The sequence below is a fragment of the Hippopotamus amphibius genome, chromosome 7 (genome assembly GCF_030028045.1).
Source record: "Hippopotamus amphibius kiboko isolate mHipAmp2 chromosome 7, mHipAmp2.hap2, whole genome shotgun sequence".
NCBI lineage: Eukaryota > Metazoa > Chordata > Mammalia > Artiodactyla > Hippopotamidae > Hippopotamus > Hippopotamus amphibius.
This window is the reverse complement of record NC_080192.1, coordinates 9,711,772-9,730,687: the sequence shown is the minus strand read 5'-3', so window position 1 is coordinate 9,730,687 and position 18,916 is coordinate 9,711,772. Positions and strand designations below refer to the sequence as shown.

General features: G+C 47.0%; 2 protein-coding genes across 17 annotated transcripts; both read left to right on the top strand.

Annotated features, from left to right (window-relative positions):
- The first annotated feature begins 259 nt into the window (after nucleotides 1–259).
- On the top strand, nucleotides 260–15,766 carry CBY1 (chibby family member 1, beta catenin antagonist). 16 transcript variants are annotated; one of them, XM_057743739.1, is made up of 6 exons: nucleotides 260–381; nucleotides 3,395–3,509; nucleotides 5,607–5,691; nucleotides 7,342–7,447; nucleotides 7,531–7,649; nucleotides 11,034–15,766. In XM_057743739.1, exons 2-6 carry the CDS (start codon nucleotides 3,460–3,462, stop codon nucleotides 11,169–11,171), a joined length of 498 nt encoding a protein of 165 aa, XP_057599722.1. In that variant the 5' UTR covers nucleotides 260–381; nucleotides 3,395–3,459; the 3' UTR covers nucleotides 11,172–15,766. The 16 variants fall into 16 exon arrangements, with proteins under 16 accessions (XP_057599722.1, XP_057599728.1, XP_057599720.1 ...); XM_057743745.1 differs by having other exon boundaries at nucleotides 5,576–5,691; XM_057743737.1 differs by having other exon boundaries at nucleotides 3,395–3,563.
- Nucleotides 15,767–16,734: 968 nt separating this feature from the next.
- Nucleotides 16,735–18,891, top strand: TOMM22 (translocase of outer mitochondrial membrane 22). The gene is made up of 4 exons (XM_057743753.1): nucleotides 16,735–16,982; nucleotides 17,234–17,352; nucleotides 17,808–17,925; nucleotides 18,160–18,891. The coding sequence occupies exons 1-4, from the start codon at nucleotides 16,872–16,874 to the stop codon at nucleotides 18,232–18,234; spliced, it is 423 nt and encodes a 140-aa protein (XP_057599736.1). The 5' UTR covers nucleotides 16,735–16,871; the 3' UTR covers nucleotides 18,235–18,891.
- The last annotated feature ends 25 nt before the right edge of the window (nucleotides 18,892–18,916 follow it).

Below are 18,916 nucleotides of genomic sequence, written 5' to 3'. Positions count from 1 at the left end.
TGTGTTGGGGGGGAGAGACCAGACGAAGGGGTTTGTGGGGAGGGTGAGTGTGGTTCCTCGTCCTAGCCTATAGCACGGGGCATGGAAGTGACTCCAGAAGACACCGCCTTTGTGGAGTCTATTCAATATGTCGGGAGCAGTCTTCCAGAGTTTCTGGTGCTTCGCGTAGGCTCGCGTTGGGGACGGCACCGGGCCGGGCACCCCCACCTCCCTCGGTGGTAGAGCCCGTCAAGGGCTGCGCGTGCGCGTGCGCGTGCGCGCGGCGAGCGGAGGGGAGACTCCCGCAGTCGAGGTCTGGGTGGGTGACGCGGCCTCTGGTGGGTATCTAGCGGGAGGTCGTGGGGGGTTCGCTTGGAATCCCCGGCTTCTGGGGAGCGTCAGGTAGGTGTCTGAGCCCGGCGTCGCCCGAAGGCACGAGGAGGGGTGGGCCACCCGGGCGCTCCCCGCGGCACCCAGGGCCTCCCCGCAGCTGGAGCGGCGGGAGGGCGCGGAGCGGGGGGCGGGGGCCGGGTTCACCGCCGGCCTGTCACCGCCTTTATCCAGGTGTGTTTCCATGTTTGTACGTTGAGGTGGTGATTCCTCCAGAAGTCAGCGGTGAAGGTGATTAACGCGAGAGTGCGAATGAACGTTTGTTCGCTCCCGTTAGTTGAGGTAACAGCCCTGGGTGGCCTGCGTGGCATGTGTACCTGGTTGGCTCTGACCTCTTTGAGAATCCCATGAAAGCCAGCGCCTGCTTCCTCACCTTCTTGTTAGACTAAAATAAGATACTGTATTTTAGGGCCCATTGCAAACTGTGAAGCATTGCAGTGATTAGTATCAGCGCAGAGGAAGAGACCTTATTTGAAGCCCAATTCCACCGTCTTCCCAGGGCGTGACTGGGGGCAAGTTACTTCACTTCTCTAAGCCTCAGTTGATCTGCTTCCGCCAGGAGTGTTGTGAGCATCAAATGCCGCAGTTTTTTAAAAAACACTAAAGCAGGAAATAACCCATGAGTGGGTGCTGTTGTTATCCCTGGTTGTAAATAAAGAAGCCTGGGGCCCAGGGAAGGTTAAGTGCTGGGTCACACAGGGGGTGAGCAGCAGAGCGACGGTTGGAACCCCGATGGGCTCTCTTCACCTCCTTTATGCTGAGCCGGTCCTCTCCAGGGAGTTTTACTGGAAAGAAGGCTGCCTTGGGCCAAAGGGTACAGCTGGGACCTCTTGGTCCACACTGATGTTCCAGGATCCCAGAGCCTCAGCCAGAGTTGTTTGTGGATGAGTGGATTTGACTTAAAAGCTAGTGCAGACCCTTCCTTTTCCTGTGACAGTGCTTGGCTTAAATGTTATGAGAGTTAGTGAGGTCATGCGTGAAGTGCCCTTGTTAAGACCTGGAGAAATAAAGTAACTTGGCCAGGGTTTAGCAGGCAGGTGAGGGGCAGAGCCAGGCCTAAAATTTGGTCTGTTGTGTCCAGGTGATATGCTCAGGCTTAGTACTCTTAGCACCATTGTGGGCTTTGCAAAAACAACTTGGCTTATTTTCCTACAAATGTCTCCAGATGCTTGGAGGGGCAGGGACTGCTTTTCATCTGTTTTTTTGTTCATTTGTTTGGTTTGTTTTTTCATAAGTAATACATGGATGCATTATCATTGTAATAATTCATTAAGTCCAGAAACATATTTCTTTAATATAACTTTATATTGTAACATGAAATTGCCACTATTTCGCTGTTTTTTTACCTTTAAAAGGGCAAATTCAGGGAATTTCAGTCCTAACCCAGTGGTTAGGACTCGACGCTGTCACTGCCAGGGGCCCAGGTTCCATCTCTGGTTGGGGACTTAAGATCCTGCAACCTGTGTGACATAGCCAAAAAAAATTTAAATTTAATTTTTTTTAAGTACGATAAATTTTAAGTAGGATAGTTGACTCAAATTCAGTTGAGTCAACTATCCTATTTCCTTTCCCAGATTTAACCATGTGTGCAGTTTGGAGTTTATCCTTCCAAATCTTTTTTATTTAGAGACCTATATATATATATTTTTTCTTTTTGTCTTCTCATGTGGGAGTATAGTATACACATTGTTCTGTCGCTTGCTTTTTTTAAAAAGTTATTTATTTATTTATTTATTGTTGGCTGTGTTGGGTCTTAGTTGTGGCACACAGGACCTTCACTGTGGCACGCGGCATCTTTCATTGCAGCGCACACGCTCTTCGCTGTGGTGCATGGGCTTCTTTCTGGTTATGGTGTGTAGGTTTTCTCTTCTCTAGTTGTGTCACATGGGCTCTGTAGTTTGTGGCATGGGGGCTCTCTAGTTGAGGTGCGCGGGCTCAGCATTGTGGCGCCCAGGTTTATTTGCCCTGTAGCATATGAGATCTTAGTTCCCCAACCAGGGATCAAACCCGAGTCCCCTGCATTGCAGGACGGATTCTTTACTACTACCACCAGGGAAGTTCCCGATTGCTTTCTTAATGTTAGAGTGTGCTGATGTCTTTTCAAGTTGGTCCATGTACAGCTGTCTCTTTGTCTTTACTTGCCATCTAGTATTCTCTTATAAGAATGTGCCACGATGTATTTGGCTATACCAACCATTGGTAGACATTTTGGATTGTTTCTTATTTTTCACTGTTATCAACAGTAGAGAACATTTGTGTGAACATGTCCAGTTCTTTCTGGAGGAGAGATTTTTAGAAGTAGATTTGTTGGCCGAAAAGTATACACATGAAAACCTTTGCTAGGTTTTGCCTAATTGAAAAAATGGTAACATCTTATGTTTCTACCCAGAGTAAATGAAAGTATCTTTTTCTCCATACCCTCACCAGCATTGGATACTATTGATCTCTTAAATTTTGCCCGTGTGATAGGTTTTCCATCTATGCTTGGTTTTATGAGGTACCCCACAAGTTATTAACACAAGCATAATTTGATATACATCTTTAGCCAGCTGACCATGGCTGTGGACCGTGGGAAAATTGGACTTCTCCGAGCCCTAGTTTTCTCATCTCTGATATGGACAGGAAAATTACCTTATGGGGTTCCTACAAGGAATAAAAGAAATATATGACGTGTGCCCAGCATCGTGTCGTGTCCAGCCCCTAGTGCAGTGGTCCCCAATCTTTTTTGGCATCAAGGGCCAGTTTCGCGGAACCCAATTTTTCCAGGAAAGGGGGAGGGGGGTGGGGGATGGTTCAGGCGGTAATGCTGCTTGCCCACCACTCACCTCCTGCTGTGTGTGGACCTGTGCTGGAGACCCCTGCCCTAGTGGATACACAGGAAGTGATACTAGTTATTGTTGTGACCTTTTCTTTTTTAAGTTAAAGATCTTTCTTCCTGGATATTCCCATTTCATTCCCGTTCTGCCCTCTGTAGACATAAGATTAACCGTCTTCCCTCTTCCACCCCTTTTCTTTTCTCCAGCAGAAACAATGCCGGGGCCTTCCACTGTGTTTGGGTGACGTGGTAGCACAGCTTCAAAATCCCTCAGCATGTTGGTCCCCACTGCTGTCCTGCCCACCACCAAGCTGGAAGCATTCTGGTTTGTCCAAGTCCCAAAGTGTTGTGCCCCAGCCCAAATGCCATCTCCTAGGTTGTGAGTCTACTGCTGTTTTTAATCGGAAACACACACCAGTAAAACTGTCATGAGCACACACCCCTGAATGTCTTCCTTCCTCCCTCCCTCCCTTCCTTCTTTCTTTCTCTGTTTCCCTTTCTTTTCTTTCTCTCTTTCTCCTCTTTCTCTTTCTCTTTTTCTTTCTCTTTCTCTCTCTTCCTTGTCATATATACATATGCTTGTGTACAGTGTGTGTATATCTGTATTGTAAAGCTTCCAAAGAAGTTTCTAAACTTTCATCATTAATTTTAGTGATATTAACTTGTATATCACTGAAAACAGCACAGAATCTCTTCTTCATGTTCTCGTTGAATATATGTCTAGCTAATTGTGATGAATTCCTACTGTTATCTTTTAATGATAGTTGATATAAAACCTTGTCTCAGATAGTCTTGAGAAATTCCCCCTTTTTTGGCCAGTTTCTTGTCAGGTATGATAAACTCATTACTGCTTCTATCATAATGTGGTGAAGGAAGATTTTATACCTAGGAGTAGGAAAAGTGAGAGCTCTGCTACTTTTTTTTTGCTCACTTGTGCTTTCATTATCATTGGTGTCCAGTTTCTTAGAATCTTTGTAAGATATTTGCATATTATACATTAATATTGGGTAATACGTGGGAAGGAATGAACCATAACCCTGTCTCACACCACATACAAAAGTTAATTGCAGATAAGTCCTAAATGTGAAAGCTGAAAGAAGAAAATTTCCAAAAGTTAATATATAAAAATATCATGACCTTAAGATAGGCACAATTTTCTCAAATAGGACACAAAAACACTAATCATTAAAAATTTTTTGATAAGTTAGATCCTATTAAAATTAAGAACTTTAGGGCTTCCTAGGTGGCGCAGTGGTTGAGAACCTGCCTGCCAATGCAGGGGACACGGGTTCGATCCCTGCTCCAGGAAGATCCCACATGCCGTGGAGCTACTGAGCCTGCACTCTAGAGCCCGTGAGCCACAACTATTGAGCCCACATGCTGCAACTACTGAAGCCCACGCACCTAGAGCCCATGCTCCGCAACAAGAGAAGCCACGGCAATGAGGAGCCTGCGCACCACAACAAAGAGTAGCCCCCACTCACCGCAGCTAAAGAAAGCCTGCATACAGCAAAAAAAAAAAAAGAGCCAACACAGCCAATAAAATTAATTAATTAATTAATTTAAAAAAATTAAGAACTTTAACCAATAAGAAAGCAAAAAGGCGGGACTTCCCTGGTGGTCCAGTGGTTAAGAATCCACCTTCCAATGCTGGGGACGTGGTTTCAATCCGTGGTCAGGGAACTAAGATCCCACACGCCGTGGGGCAACCAACCCTGAGCTCCACAACTAGGGAGCCCATGTGCTGCAACTATAGAGCCTACATGCTCTGGAGCCAGTGCACCACAACTAGAAAGAAGCCTGCATACCACAACGAAGAGCCCGTGCACTGCAACTAACCTGACACAGCCATAAATAAATAAATAAATAAATAAATAATTTAAAGGGGGAAAAAAAGCAAGTCCCAGAAGAGGCTTCATTTCTTTAAAGTGGAGTAGAGGCTATTGCCCCAGCTGTGAGTCTTAACAATGTCCAGGAATAAGTAGGATCACCTGCCTTGTTCTAGACTGTCAATCTGATGATGCCTACTTGTGACAAAACTTACGACAGGCCAGTTAGGCACTTGCCTGTGGTTACTGTGAACTGTAGAGCCACACAGACCTGCATTCAAATACTAGCTCCCACTTGGGACCTTAGTCTTTCTAAACCTAATCTGTCAAATAGGGGTAATAAGAGGAGCTAAACAAAAGGTGGTTGTGAGGGCTGAGCTGTTGCCAAGGTTTGGCACGCTGCCTAGCACATAGTGAGCACTTAGCACATGGGAGCTATCACCAGGATTGTTAACCAGATTGTTAACGGCCACATGAGAAGATGTGTGTTTTCATGATTTCAGGACAGGGGCACAAGGTCACTGACCCTCCTCTTTGTAACCCTGACTTTTTCTGACCCTAGAAGAAGGAAGCATTGACCTTTCCTTCATCAGGCCAAAGATGCCTCTCTTTGGGAGTACGTTCAGTCCGAAGAAGACGCCCCCTCGGAAGTCTGCATCTCTCTCTAACCTGCATAACGTGAGTGTCAGCACGCTGGTGTGCGGCGTGACTGGAGCGTCAAGCCTGGTCCTCCAGAGGCATCCTCGTGGGAGGGCATCCTTCTAATTCGTATTATTGCTATTACTGAAAACGTGTTTTAACTCCAATCTGGAAATTATTGTCAGAGCTTATTCAAGAACTTTAAAAGACAGTCGTTCTCATGATTTGGGGACCAAATGATATTATCCCGTTTGACTTCACTTTACTCCCAAAACTTGTCCAAGAGTCAGTTTTGGTCATATCTAAGAATCGAATTCCTTCTCAAAGGGTGATGTTTTGCTAACATGAAGAGCATTCAAAAGGATCTGTCACAGCTCCAAAGGCTGTTTCTGAGCTCCTTGAGGGCAGAGGGGTTGCATTCATTTCCGCATGTCCAGTTACCAGGCCTGGTGCAGCATGGGCGCTCAGAGAGATGTAGAAACATTGAAAAACACATTAAAGAACAGCTACTGCTACTGATCAGGCCTTAGCATTTTATACCTTTTCCAGGACATTTGTAGCTCCATAGGAAGCAAATGATAGCTCTGGCTTATTATATTTAAAAAGAATTTTTCACTTTATTAAAAATTTACAGTAGGAATTCTTTGACAACAAGAAAAGAATTTATTCGGGGTCTTAAGAATTGCTATTTTAGAGACAACAGATTCAGGTAACCCTGAAAGCGTTCCTGGTGGGAGTCTTGTCTCAACCCAGGAAGAATTCGGAGTGGACAGTGAGGTCAATAAAGTAAAGCAAGGATTTAAGCTCTAATACACTCTCTGGGGAGAGCGGGCAGGCTCAGGTGAGTAGCTGCCCTGAGTTTTTTCGGCAAGCCCATCACATGGGGCGTAATATTCATTGGGGAGGGAGGGGTTTGAGGGTTATATTCCCCATTTTTCACTCCAGTGCCACCTTCCTGGGGGGAGGAGGGATTTCTGTCCTTATTTAGCCTCGATCAGACGTCATGGCTTTGGTGCCTGATGGGTACATCTTATCTGCAAGGCTAATTTTACAGTAATGAGAGCATAAGGAACAAAAGACCACATTTGGACAGCAGATTCCTGCCTTTTACCACCTTTGCCTCGAGGACACTTATCATCCCAAAATGTATGGTTTCCTGCCAGTCTGGAGGTTCCAAGGACCCCACCCCCACCCCCACCCCTTTCACAAGATGAATGGTTTCCTGCCATACGGCCCATGCACCCCTTTCTCTGCTCATATATAGCTACCTTCTTGCCTTAACAAAAGAATTTCTGGGGAGGAGAAAGAGGTGGGCTTCTAAAAATGAAAAGCAACGAGGTTGATAAAAGTTGCCTGGCAATAAATGCAACTGACTCTACAGTAGGATTTCTTAAACTGCTAAGTGCCCTATAGATATGAAATAATTCAGTTTGCAAATTTCAGCCTGTATAGCTTTTCCGGAAAACATCTATTGTATGAAGTGGTGCATTTCTTCTCTCTTACAGCTTAAAAGTTTTGGGGCTACCTTGTTTGATTTTCTGACATAAAAAAAAAAATTATTAAATGTGCCGGGTAATGATTAGAGAGAAGAAATGAGTCATTGGGGTCATACAGTTAGCAGAAGAGGCTCTGGGCCTAGAGCTCGTGTACTGCGGCCGCCTGAAGCCAGCATGAGCGTCTCACCCACAGCTCGATCGGTCAACCCGGGAGGTGGAGCTGGGCCTTGACTATGGAACCCCCACCATGAACCTGGCAGGGCAGAGCCTGAAGTTTGAAAACGGCCAGTGGATAGCAGGTGGGTTACATTTCCTGCCATTTTGCTCAACAAGATGATGGAAGGAAACCCTCGTTGTGACTGCCGGTATGTCCTTCCGCCAGAGACAGGGATTGGTGGAGGTGTGGACCGGAGGGAGGCCCAGCGCCTCCGGAGGCGGAACCAGCAGCTGGAGGAAGAGAACAATCTCTTGCGGCTGAAGGTGGACATCCTGCTGGACATGGTGAGGAGGGTGGTAGGGAGGGAAGCCTCGGCTCTCCTTGGGCAGGTCCACTGCAAGGCCTTTCAGCCAGCCCACACCGCTCAGGTGCCAGTTTGCCCAGGTACATTGCTGTGAATCCAAAGATAGATACAAAACCAAATCAGACACAGTCCCCACCCTCCAGGGCTCACAGTCTAGGGGGCAGATAGACAGTAAACATCGTGACAGAGCCTCATGGTAAGGGCAGTGATTAGAGTCTGTCCAGGGCCTGGTGTCCGCATGTGGGAGAGAGAGATTCATTCTGTCCAGTCAGGAGGGTGTTGCTGGGGAAGGGATGCTTGAGCTGAATGTCGAAAGATAAAGGTGAGAATGGAGGCTGGGATGAAGGCACTCAAGAAGGACAGCCTACTCCTGGCTGGGTGAGGTCCCGCACCAAGCAACCATTAGGCAGTGCCCCGTGCAGACCTGCTGAGGGGACTCTCTGCATTGGCATCGGTTTCTTGTGGCTTTTAAAACCCAACAGCCTGCTGAGCCTAGAGGTGTGTGTGACGGCTAGTTGAGAGGCAGGAGAGCACACACTGCCGTGGTTAAGATCATATATCTGGAGCTAAACTTCCTGGGTGCCTGGCCCAGCTCCACCACTGGCTGTGTGACTTCAGGCAGGTTACTTAACTGCTCTGTGTGAAGAAACAGTATCTTTGGCAATAAAATGGACATGAGAGTAGGATCTACCTCATTAGTGAGTCAATAATACAAGTAAAGCTCTTGGGATAGTGTCTTGCTCAGGAAATGCAGCTCTTCTGTTTCACAGTAAGCTGACCTGTGGAGTTTGTATCTCTCCGTCCCTTTCTGGAGTATCTTCCACCCTCTCCTCCAAAGGCCACTGAAGAAGGATCCTGATGGGGAAAGTAGCATTCTTTTTCAAGCGTTTTTATGTGAGCCAGAACTCAGAAGCAACTTAGATCTTAGTCCTTTAGCCTTAAAATCACCAATATCTGCCCTTTTTATCCTCTGAAACCTGGCGTCCGTAATGCAGTGAATGCCACACAATCCTAGGTGATCAAAAATGTAGCTAGAATGGATGGTGAATGTTCTTCAAGTGCCTGAGGCCCCAGGTCATCAGGAGGTTCCTTTCAGCCCAATTACAAAGGGGTTCCCAATGTGGAGGCTGCTGGCAGCGTTAGAGAAATGCCAGGGGGCCTTTCCCAGTGCGAAGGGAAACGTAGTCCGGAAACGTAGTCCAGAAACGTAGCCCAGAAATATCCTTCTTTATAACGGTTTGCTGCTCTACTTGCAGCTCTCTGAGACCACTGCCGAATCCCACTTAATGGAGAAGGAGCTGGATGAACTGAAGAGTGTCAGTCGGCGGAGAAAATGAAGACCCCCAAAGACACCTGTTAGGAGAATGGGGGAAACCCATTCATCAGAAGAAGAGGATGTGGCTGAGGGAATTTTTAGCCAAACTAGTGGATTAGGTCCTGGGCATGAGTATCATATAATGGGGCCAAAAGGCACTGGCCCCCTTAGGTTGGCAGTAGGAAGGTGACAACATAGTGGATTCCAGGCCAGTCCTGTGCTTCACGGCACAGGGAGGCCTCCTCAGGGAGGTCTGGGGTGACGGAGGCCTTTGGGTTTTCTCCAGTCACTTAGCAAACAAATGCCCGTGGCCCGGGCTCACCCTCATCGGACAAGGTTCATCACATCATCCCCTCACACTGGTGTTTGGGGTGTGGCACTGGTTGTACAGAGCCCTGTTGTTAGTGGGTCTCAGATTAGAGGCTCTCCTGGTTCTCTGCCCTTCAGGCCACTCTCTCCCTCCTTTAAAGAGTGCTCGTTCCCCAAATCCACAGCCTCCTCTGGCTTCAGCTTCTCAGCAGCAAGCGCCAACCTTCCACTGCAACACTATTTTTGTGCTACTTTCCTGTTTACCCTACTTTTTTAAATTAAATGATGTTCTGTAATCTCTCTCTGGCCAAAGTGACTGAGAAAAGAAGCATCAGTTCTTGAAGAAGTAAATGCTGGAGGCTGGGTTCTAAGCTTCCGATGCTCCATCCGAAGACAGAACCATTTGAGGTCGGAGGGGAATGGCGCCATCGCAGGAGAAGCATTCCAGCTTCCCGGGCATCGGCGCAGGCTGATATGGGGCAGAAACAGTCTCTCTGCTCAGATCCCCTTGCCTTCCTCTTTCAGGGTCCAGGGTCCAGGGACTAGCTTGGACCTGGCAGGGACTGAGCGGTTGGCATGGGAGGGTGATTTCCTGGAGTGGGAATCTGTGCCTTCGAGTGAGCTGGGCTTCTGTGGCTTGGGGAGGGAGCCAGCCAGAGGCGGTAAGAGGGGGTCCAGCTTCCACAGCCAACGGGGAAGATACTGAGGGTGGGGACACAGGGCCCCAGGCATTAGACCAGGGATGGCTATTAAGGTTTCTGAACACCTGTTACCTGCCTGGGACAGAGCTCCGGATCTTGCTCACACTCTTGTTTCCTCCTCAGCTCAGTCCTGTGGAGCAGGGTTTCTCAGTCTGCCCCCAGGAGGTTCAGAAACTGGCCTAGGATCAGACAGCGGAAGTGCGGGAGCTTGCTGATTCCCAGCCCGCAGTGGGAGAGGGAAGTTGGGGGGAGGGCTGTCTCATATGGAGGCTGCTGTGCAGAGTCCATTCTCAGGGCCAACTCCAGGGGGGATGGACAGAGAAGCATGATCTGTAGCCCTGGTCCATAAACTTTCTTCCTGATACAGGAGAGACTAATTCAGAAGACATTGGGAAAGGATACTATATGGGAGTGTAAATCTTCAGGAGCAGAGAATAGGAGCAGTTGGGAATTTGCTTATTCCTAGACCAGTATCAGTAGCAACCGTTTACTGTGCACCCTGGATACCAGACACCCGTACACAGTCCCCCTGACATGGTTCAACTTAGAATTTTTCAACTTTTTGATGGTACAAAAGTGATAGGCATTTAATATAAATCATACGTCGAATTTTGAATTTTGGTAGTTTTCCAGGTCAGCAAAATGCAATATGATGCTCGTGACACGAGCCGGTGGCCGTGAGCTGCAGCTCCCCAACCGATACACTTAAGACCATTCTGGACCCAGACAACCGTTGTGTTTTTCATTGTCATTTCAGTACAGTATCCAAAAAGTTACATGAGATATTCAAAACTTTCTGTAAAATAGGCTTTGTGTTAGATGATTTTGCCCATCTGTAGGCTAATATAAGTGTTCTGAGCACATGTAAGGTAGGCCTGGCTAAGCTATGATGTCTGATAGGTTGGGGTATTACACGCATTTTTGACTCATGGTATTTTCAACTTATGATTGGTTTATTGGGACATAAACCAAGGAAGGGCTCTATTTCTAATTCTCATGAGAATTTTTTAAGTTTGTTACCATCATCCCCTGCTTTTAGATGAGGAAACGAGCCCAGCACGGTGACACAGCTGGAAGGGAAGGAGCCAGGACTGAAACCTTTGGAGTCAGAAGGGGCAAGTTTGGTTGTCATAGTGATGTGGGTCCCGGTCCCCTCTGCATTACCATCGGCACCTGAGGGGACTGCAACCGTGTGGGACAGCTCTGCAGTGAAGAAGGACTTGTATTTGGAATGATGAAAGAAGCAAGCCATTGGCAAGTTTCAGCAGAGGAATGCTATGATTGACTTAAAAAAAAAATCCGTCTGCCTTCGGTGTGGTGAGAACAGTCTGAAGGGGCAAGGCTGGGACCAGGGAGGTGGCAGTAGAGGAGGTGAAGTGGTCAAATTCTAGGCAGGAATTGAAGGTGGAGCCCACCAGGGTTTGCTGGTGGATGTGGTGTGTGAGCTGAGTCAAGGATAATGCTATTAATGAAAATCTGTAAGAGAAATGGGAAAAAGAATCAGCCACATCTCACCACCCTAACCCTTGTTGGTTTTCTCCCCCATTGAAATGCTATATACTTTTGGGAATTCCCTGGTAATCCAGTGGTTAGGAGTCTTCCCGGGCAATCCAGTGGTTAGGACTCTGCCCTTTCACTGCTGAGCACCCAAGTTAGTTCAGTCCCTGGTCAGGGAACTAAGATCCTGCAAGCTGCAGTGTGGCCAAAAAAAAAAAAAAAAAATCTGCATGCTTTAAAGACCTTACCTTTTTGTCAGGTACATCTGTCAGATTCTGGCTAAAATTCTTCCTCCTCAAAGCCTTTATTGACCAAATCTACTACTTCCAGGGGTGCCCAAATAAATAGTGCTATCTACTTGACATTTATTATCATTTGTAATCAATACACAGTTTAGTAAATTTTTGAGCTGAGTGTCAGATTAGGGAAGAACTGTTACTGAAGAGCTGAGATAAAAAGTTCTGTGGGTAAGAGGGAGGGAGTGCAAAAAATCAGAGGAAATTATACAGTTTGAGACTTAACAAGGGGAACCATATACACAATTGTACAGATACAGGCTAATGTGTATGTTTTATTGGGCGGGGTACTTATAGCTTTTGAAAATTAAAGGGATCTACACCCCACACCAAACCAAAGTGAATTAGGAACTGCTATATTAACCAGTTTCACATTCTGACAAGACAGAAACAGGAAAGGTGGGAACCATGGACTTGAGGGATAGGGAATGAGAGGAGCTGGGGGTGTGTTTCTAGAATACCTCATCTCCATGCAGATGGCAGAGTCCCCTTTGTGCCCAGCATGGGACATTGTCACTTATTTGATGGCACCCTTACTTGTGCCTGGACTGAGGCCCCTGGGCTGGCATCAATTTTTTTTAAATTAATAAATTAATTGGCTATATTGGGTCTTTGTTGCTGCACATGGGCTTCCTCTAATTGCCACTAGCATGGGCTACTCTTCATTGAGGTGCTTGGGCTTCTCATTGCAGTAGCTTCTCTTGTTGCAGAGTACAGGCTCTAGGTGCATGGGCTTCAGTAGTTGTGGCATGAGGGCCCTAGAGCACAGGCTCAGTAGTTGTGGCACAGAGGCTTAGTTGCTCCAAGGCATGTGGGATCTTCCTGGAGCAGGGATCGAACCCATGTCCCCTGCCTTGGCAGGTGGATTCTTAACCACTGCACCACCAGGGAAGTCCCTGGCATCAGTCTTACCATATGTCTTCTTTGCTGCCACTGAGCATGTCTCCTTGAAACCTTCAGTGAAGTTTTCCTTCCTTCCTCTCCAGCAGCATCTCCTCGAATCTCTTGAGTTCGGGGAAGAAGGTGCCCCTCCCCGCCCCCGACCTTTTGAAGGGGAATTTTGGGGGATAATTCTGAGTTTTTGTTGTTATTCTGATTTTTTTTGTTCTTAATTTAAAAAAAAATTTATGTAGCAAAACACACATAGCATAAAATTTACCATCTTAACTATTTTAAAGCATACCGTTAAGTAATATTAATACATTCATAATGTTGTACAACCATCACCACCATCCATCTCCATAAGTTTTCATCCTATAACACTGCAATTGTATACCCAACAACAACTAACTCCCCATTTCCTCCTCCTCCCAACCCCTGGCAACCACCATTCTACTTTCTGTCTTTGATTTTGACTAAGTACCCCCTGACTTGTCTGCTTCCGCAGAGCTCTGTTCTTCCTCACTTTGCCTTTTCTAGATGATCTCATCTGTTTCTAGAACTTGTGTGTGTGTGTGTGCTGTGTTGGGTCTTCGTTGCTGCATGCGGGCTTTCTCTAGTTGTGGGGAGCAGGGGCTACTCTCTTGTGGTGTGTGGGCTTCTCACTCTGGTGGCTTCTCTTGTTCCAGAGCATGGGCTGTAGGTGCGTGGGCTCAGTAGTTGTGCGGCATGGGCTTAGTTGCTCCACGGCATCTGGGATCTTTCCAAACCAGGGATTGAAAACATGTTCCCTGCATTGGCAGGTGGATTCTTAGCCACTGTGCCACCAGGGAAGTCCCTATTCCTAAGGCTTTGAATACTCTGCACGGCCTGATTCCCAATATTTTTTCTTATCCCTTGACAATTTTATAAATATCGAAAGAGCCCTTTTAGCCTTAAATATAGATTTTTTTAAAATCCTGTACTGTTTGTGAATATAAACACAATTAATTGGTCAAAGTTTTCCTAAAACTTCTTCACATTAGCATTGTGACTTTCCAGTTGGAGTTGTTGATGGAAAAAAAAAGATTAATCGGTCAACCTGAGAAAGAAATGGAAATTTTATTTGAGCCAAATTGAGGATTATAACCTGGGAAAAGCCTCTCGGAAAGTTCTGAGAATTGTTCCATCTGTTAGAGGTCAAAGCCCAGTTACATAAGTTTTTGAGACCGAGTGTTATATGTTAAAGGCCATATTATTGATAGTTTACACAACGCAGATCTATGCGTACACAGGGAATAGTGGGTCATGGGTCATCATGGCCTTTTACAAGAAGGAAGGTTGTTTCCTAAGGAGGTGTGGTTAATGCAGTTGCACAATACATGATAAAGGGGAAGGAGGTGGCCCAAACAGGAAAAAAAGATTTTGTTTAAATTTTTCTTGTCTTGCCATAAAATATGAATCTTTATTTCATCAGTGTCAGTGATGTCTGGAGTTTCCACATAGGACTGCCTTTTCTACCCTTCAAGAGTGTTGGTCTTCTAGCATTTCTTAAAAGCGTCCATAAGAGAATCAAAAGCCATTGGCATTGGGCCCTTAAGCTGCCCTTGTATTTATGTAGAGCTAGCTGTTTACTGAACTCAGGATCATCTGCTCACTGCTCGAAAGCCAATACTCAGACAGGTTGGAAAGGAAAGGTTGCTTTATTCAAGAGGCCAACAACCTTGGGGAGAAGACAGACTCATGTCCGAAAGCCAACTCCAAAGATTCTGGAAGAGTCTTTTGGGGAGGGAGTCAGAGTCTTCCTTGTCTTCCACCGTGTGCAGGCTTTCTTCAGATTGGTTGGTGGTGAGGTAACAGGGCGATGTTCTGGGAATCTTGCTCTCAGCCTGAGGTTACCATCCTCCACCTGTGTGGGAACCTTAGTTCCTGCAGAAGAACCCAAAGGTATAGTGTATATCTTGAGGAGGAACGAGGATCCTGCTTTAATCGCTGCAGTGTTGCTTGACTGCTCCTCCTCTGTTTCTGCATTCCCTCCCTTCCCTGATTAGCAACTAATCCAGGTTTGAACCGGCCCTTTGGAACACAAGGAAGGTCAGGGAGGCTGAAAGAAGCTACAAACAAGAAATGGGGACGGAAAGGATTTGTACCCGGGAGGGACACACAGGGTCCTGCTTGGTTTCAAGCCTACTTAAAAATTTTTTTAAATACATGCAAAAAGCATACTTCATAAATGTACAGCCTGATGAATTATCCAAAATGGGCATACCCATGTAAACACCACACATGTCAAGAAATAGAACTTTACCAACACCCCAGAAACTCTCCTGCCTTCCCAAATATTACCTCCTCCTTCTCGAAAGGAATCACTCACTATCTTTCTCACCATAGATTGGGTTTGTCTGTCTTTTAACTTTATCAAATGGAATCAGACAGTAGGCACCCTTTTGGAACATGAAGACTTTCGTAGTTAGAGCTGCCCTGTCCAGAGATAAAGAGGACTGAGGACTCTTATCTGGAGGAAGTGCAACCCCCAGCCCTGCCCTCCCCAGAATATGTAAGCATAGGACATAGTCTCTCAAGTATCAAATAAGGATTGGGACTGTCCGATCCTGAGATTCTTCGGTTCCATGGTCAGTTGGCTAAAGAAGTATATCAGATTACCCTGTATTAATAACTGAGGGGCACATTATAAAAAGAAGCATTTTCATCCATCATATAGACAAAAAAAAATACAGATAATGCAAAATACAGAGAAAAGGACACTTCCATTTACTATTGTGAAAGTATATGATATCATAATTCCGAGGGCAATTAGCTAATACCTAGCAAAATTTTAAATGTTCATATTTTTTGGCTAACAAACCCATTTCTAGAAATCCATCCTCCGGGAATACTTGCAGCAACGCTGTACTATGCCTCAATCTCCTCATGTGTAAAATGGGGATGATAAGGACTTCCTTGGTGGTCCAGTGGTTAATGTTGCCAAAACTTGGTTCCCTGTGCACCAATGCCAAATAAAAATAAAAAAGAGATTTGGAAGATAAGAGCGAGGCTTTTTATTTTCTTTGCCAGGCAAAGGGAAGACACAGTAGGCTAGCGCCTCAAGAACTGCCCCCCCCCCCCCCCCCCCCGCTCTACCCTGGGGAGTTGCAGGGGTTTTTGTAGGGGAGCAGAAGTCTGGGATGAGTGATAAGGGTGAAAATGAGGAAGCCTTGCGTTCTGGTTCTTCTTGCAGTCTTTTAAACCAGTCACCGCTGGAGTCGGCAGCCAGTAATTAGGGCCGTTAGTCTTCTGGGTTACCGCTCTGCGACCTCCTTTCCGAAATGCAGACAGCTACAGGGGGTGATTTACATCCAGAGATTACAGGGAGAGTAAATACAGGTGCAGGCTGTAAATTACACACAGAATTAAAGGTGACAGGTTAGCTTTATGAAGGACAAATCTAGTTAAAGACACTACAGATTAGTAACAGTTAAAATAAAACCGGGAGTGATTAACTCTTTCAGGCCAGGTTATATTTCTTCTCTAGCCTGTTCACTGTTCCCTTTATTTTCCTGGTTACCAGGAGAGGAAAAAACCTCATTTCTATTTTTGTTGCAACATTAAGACTTGTTGCTCCCAATGCAGGGGGCACAGGTTTGATCCCTGGTTGGGGAACTAAGTTCCTGCAAGCCACATGGCCTGGCCAAAAAAAAAAAAAAAAAAAGAGGATAGTAGCACCTCAGTGGGTTGATGTGAAGATTAAATGTGCACCCCCCACACCCTCGCTCTTTGCACAAACAATGCCTGATACTTAAGTGTTAAAGCGCTTTGTTCTAGTACATTGGGACTTGTTTACTTGATGTTTTCCCAGAAGACCAATAAATCTCCAAATCTCTAATTTACTCATACCAAATACAGCCCTCAGGGAAGTGAAACTAGATTCGTGTTTGTCTAAGTGTAATCTCTGGGAGGACTGTTAAAAAGTAGATTTGGGGGCTCACCCTAAACCCACTGAACAGAGCTACCGCGGTCGCACCCAGAGTCCCTGCTTTAACGAGTTTCCCAAGCGTCTCACGTTCCGCACGTCCGGGCCGCCCTTTGCAGAAGGCCAGTGAAGCCCGCCCGCCAGAGGGCGGCGCTCTTCCCCAGCCCGCTGGCCTCCGGCTCCCAGAAGGGCAGCTCTGTCTGCCGTCGGCGCCGCACTCGCCTCTTCTTTTCCGCTTCCGGTGTCCCCCACAGCCATGGCTGCCGCCGCCGCTGGCCCTGGGGCGCCCCTGTGCCCGGACGAATTGCTTCCGAAGGGCGATGCCGAGAAGCCAGAGGAGGAGCTGGAGGAGGAAGACGACGAGGAGGTACTGGGGGCCGCGGGGCGGAGCGGGGCTGGGAGGGTGCGGGCGGGGAGCGGGGGTGTGGGCTCCGCGTGCTGCGGGATCGGGACGGAGGCTCGTCGCGGAGCCCGCAGAGGTCCGAGCTGAGGCGTCTCCGGGAGGCGGGGTGAGGCCCCGCTGGGGCCGGGGTGCTATCGCTCCAGAGGACCGGCGTGTCCCGGTGTCGGGGGTGGTTGTCGCCGCTTCGGGCCAGATCCGCGCTTCCTCCTCCACAGCTAGACGAGACCCTGTCGGAGAGACTGTGGGGTCTGACGGAGATGTTCCCGGAGAGGGTCCGGTCCGCGGCTGGAGCCACTTTTGATCTCTCCCTCTTCGTGGCTCAAAAAATGTACAGGTAAGGGACGAGGGCAGAAACATTGGGATGTGCCTGAGGTGCCCTGAATGAACACGGGCTTTGGAAGCAGCAGACCTGGGTTGGAGGCCAGCCCGCCACCTAGGTTCCTGAGTGACCTTGGACTGGGCTACTTTAACTTTTCTTGGTCTCTGTTTCCTCGTCTGTAAAGTGAGGGTTCTTATCGGGCAGGGTCGTTGTGAGGATCATCTCAGATTATGTGAGATAATTAATGTGCATGTGGCATTGTGAGAACTCGGGAGAATGTTCAGACTTCTCTCACTAGATGTACAGTCCCCAGAACTGCTGCTCCTGTTTCTGGTAGGAGTACAGTGCAAGAGTTGGGTAGAACACGCTGATTAAAAACAGTGGAGTGTACAGAGTGAGAGGTTTGGTTACTAGTTCTCTCTTGGTGAAGCTGTCTTTGTCTGGCCATCATGCTCATGCTCCCTCTGCAGGTTTTCCAGGGCAGCCTTGTGGATTGGAACCACTTCCTTCATGATCCTGGTTCTTCCGGTCGTCTTTGAGACTGAGAAGTTGCAGATGGAGCAACAGCAGCAGCTGCAGCAACGGCAGGTGAGCCCACACCCTGGGTGCTTTGCCAGTAGTGGAGACACAGTTGTTTACTCCTTCAGCACGAGGTAGGGCAGTTAATGTGCGGGTATGGATTGGGATCCGGCCCAGGCTCTTTTAGGTTCCTGACTGTGCCCTCAGCATTGTTTTCGTAGACCTTGTCTGCCTGGACAGGTGTGATGAAAATGAGACCTCTAAGTCTGTACAGTGCCTTACACTCCTCCTTTTCTTTTCCAGATACTTCTAGGGCCTAATACAGGGCTGTCAGGAGGAATGCCTGGGGCTCTACCTTCACTTCCTGGAAAGATCTAGATTGTTACTGCTATGTTTGACCTGTCTTGGTGGGAGAAGTTTGAAAATTCAATAGTGTTTGAACTGCTGATTATTGGATTTTTTTTTTTTTAACTTTGGCACATTGATCTATCTAAATCTGGTGGGGAGAATTCTCCTCACATTGTCTCATGGAGACTCCTCACTAGCAACAGTGCCCTCCACGCTGTCCCGACTTATTTCTTCTGTCCTCACTCTGATACCAGAGTGCAGCAATGCAGACGGTTACTCCAGCTCTGGCCATCCCACCCCTTTCACTAAATTATCTTCTGGACCGAAGATCTCCTCACTATCCCACTGAGGGGTAGGAATTGATGCCATCAGGAAGGACGCATCCCTGACTATTAACGACTGTTTGGTTTTTAAGAATGGAGATGTTGGGGAGGGACATGCACACAAGATAAAATACAAAATGCATTACAGCTGTACTGTAAAGCAGTCACTGTGAATTTCTATGTATGTTAGAAAGGATGGAGGGAGGGCTGGCAGCAGCTTCAACCACAAGATGGGGGCTGTGGAGGACAGAGCAGGAGCTCATTTCCTCTGCATATTTCAGCTGTTAGACGTGTGTGTGTCTAAAAGAAAAAAAAGTCAGTGCTCACTTTTTGTATTTAAATATTAAAAATAATTCCAACCAAATGTCTTCCAAGTGCTTGTGATACGT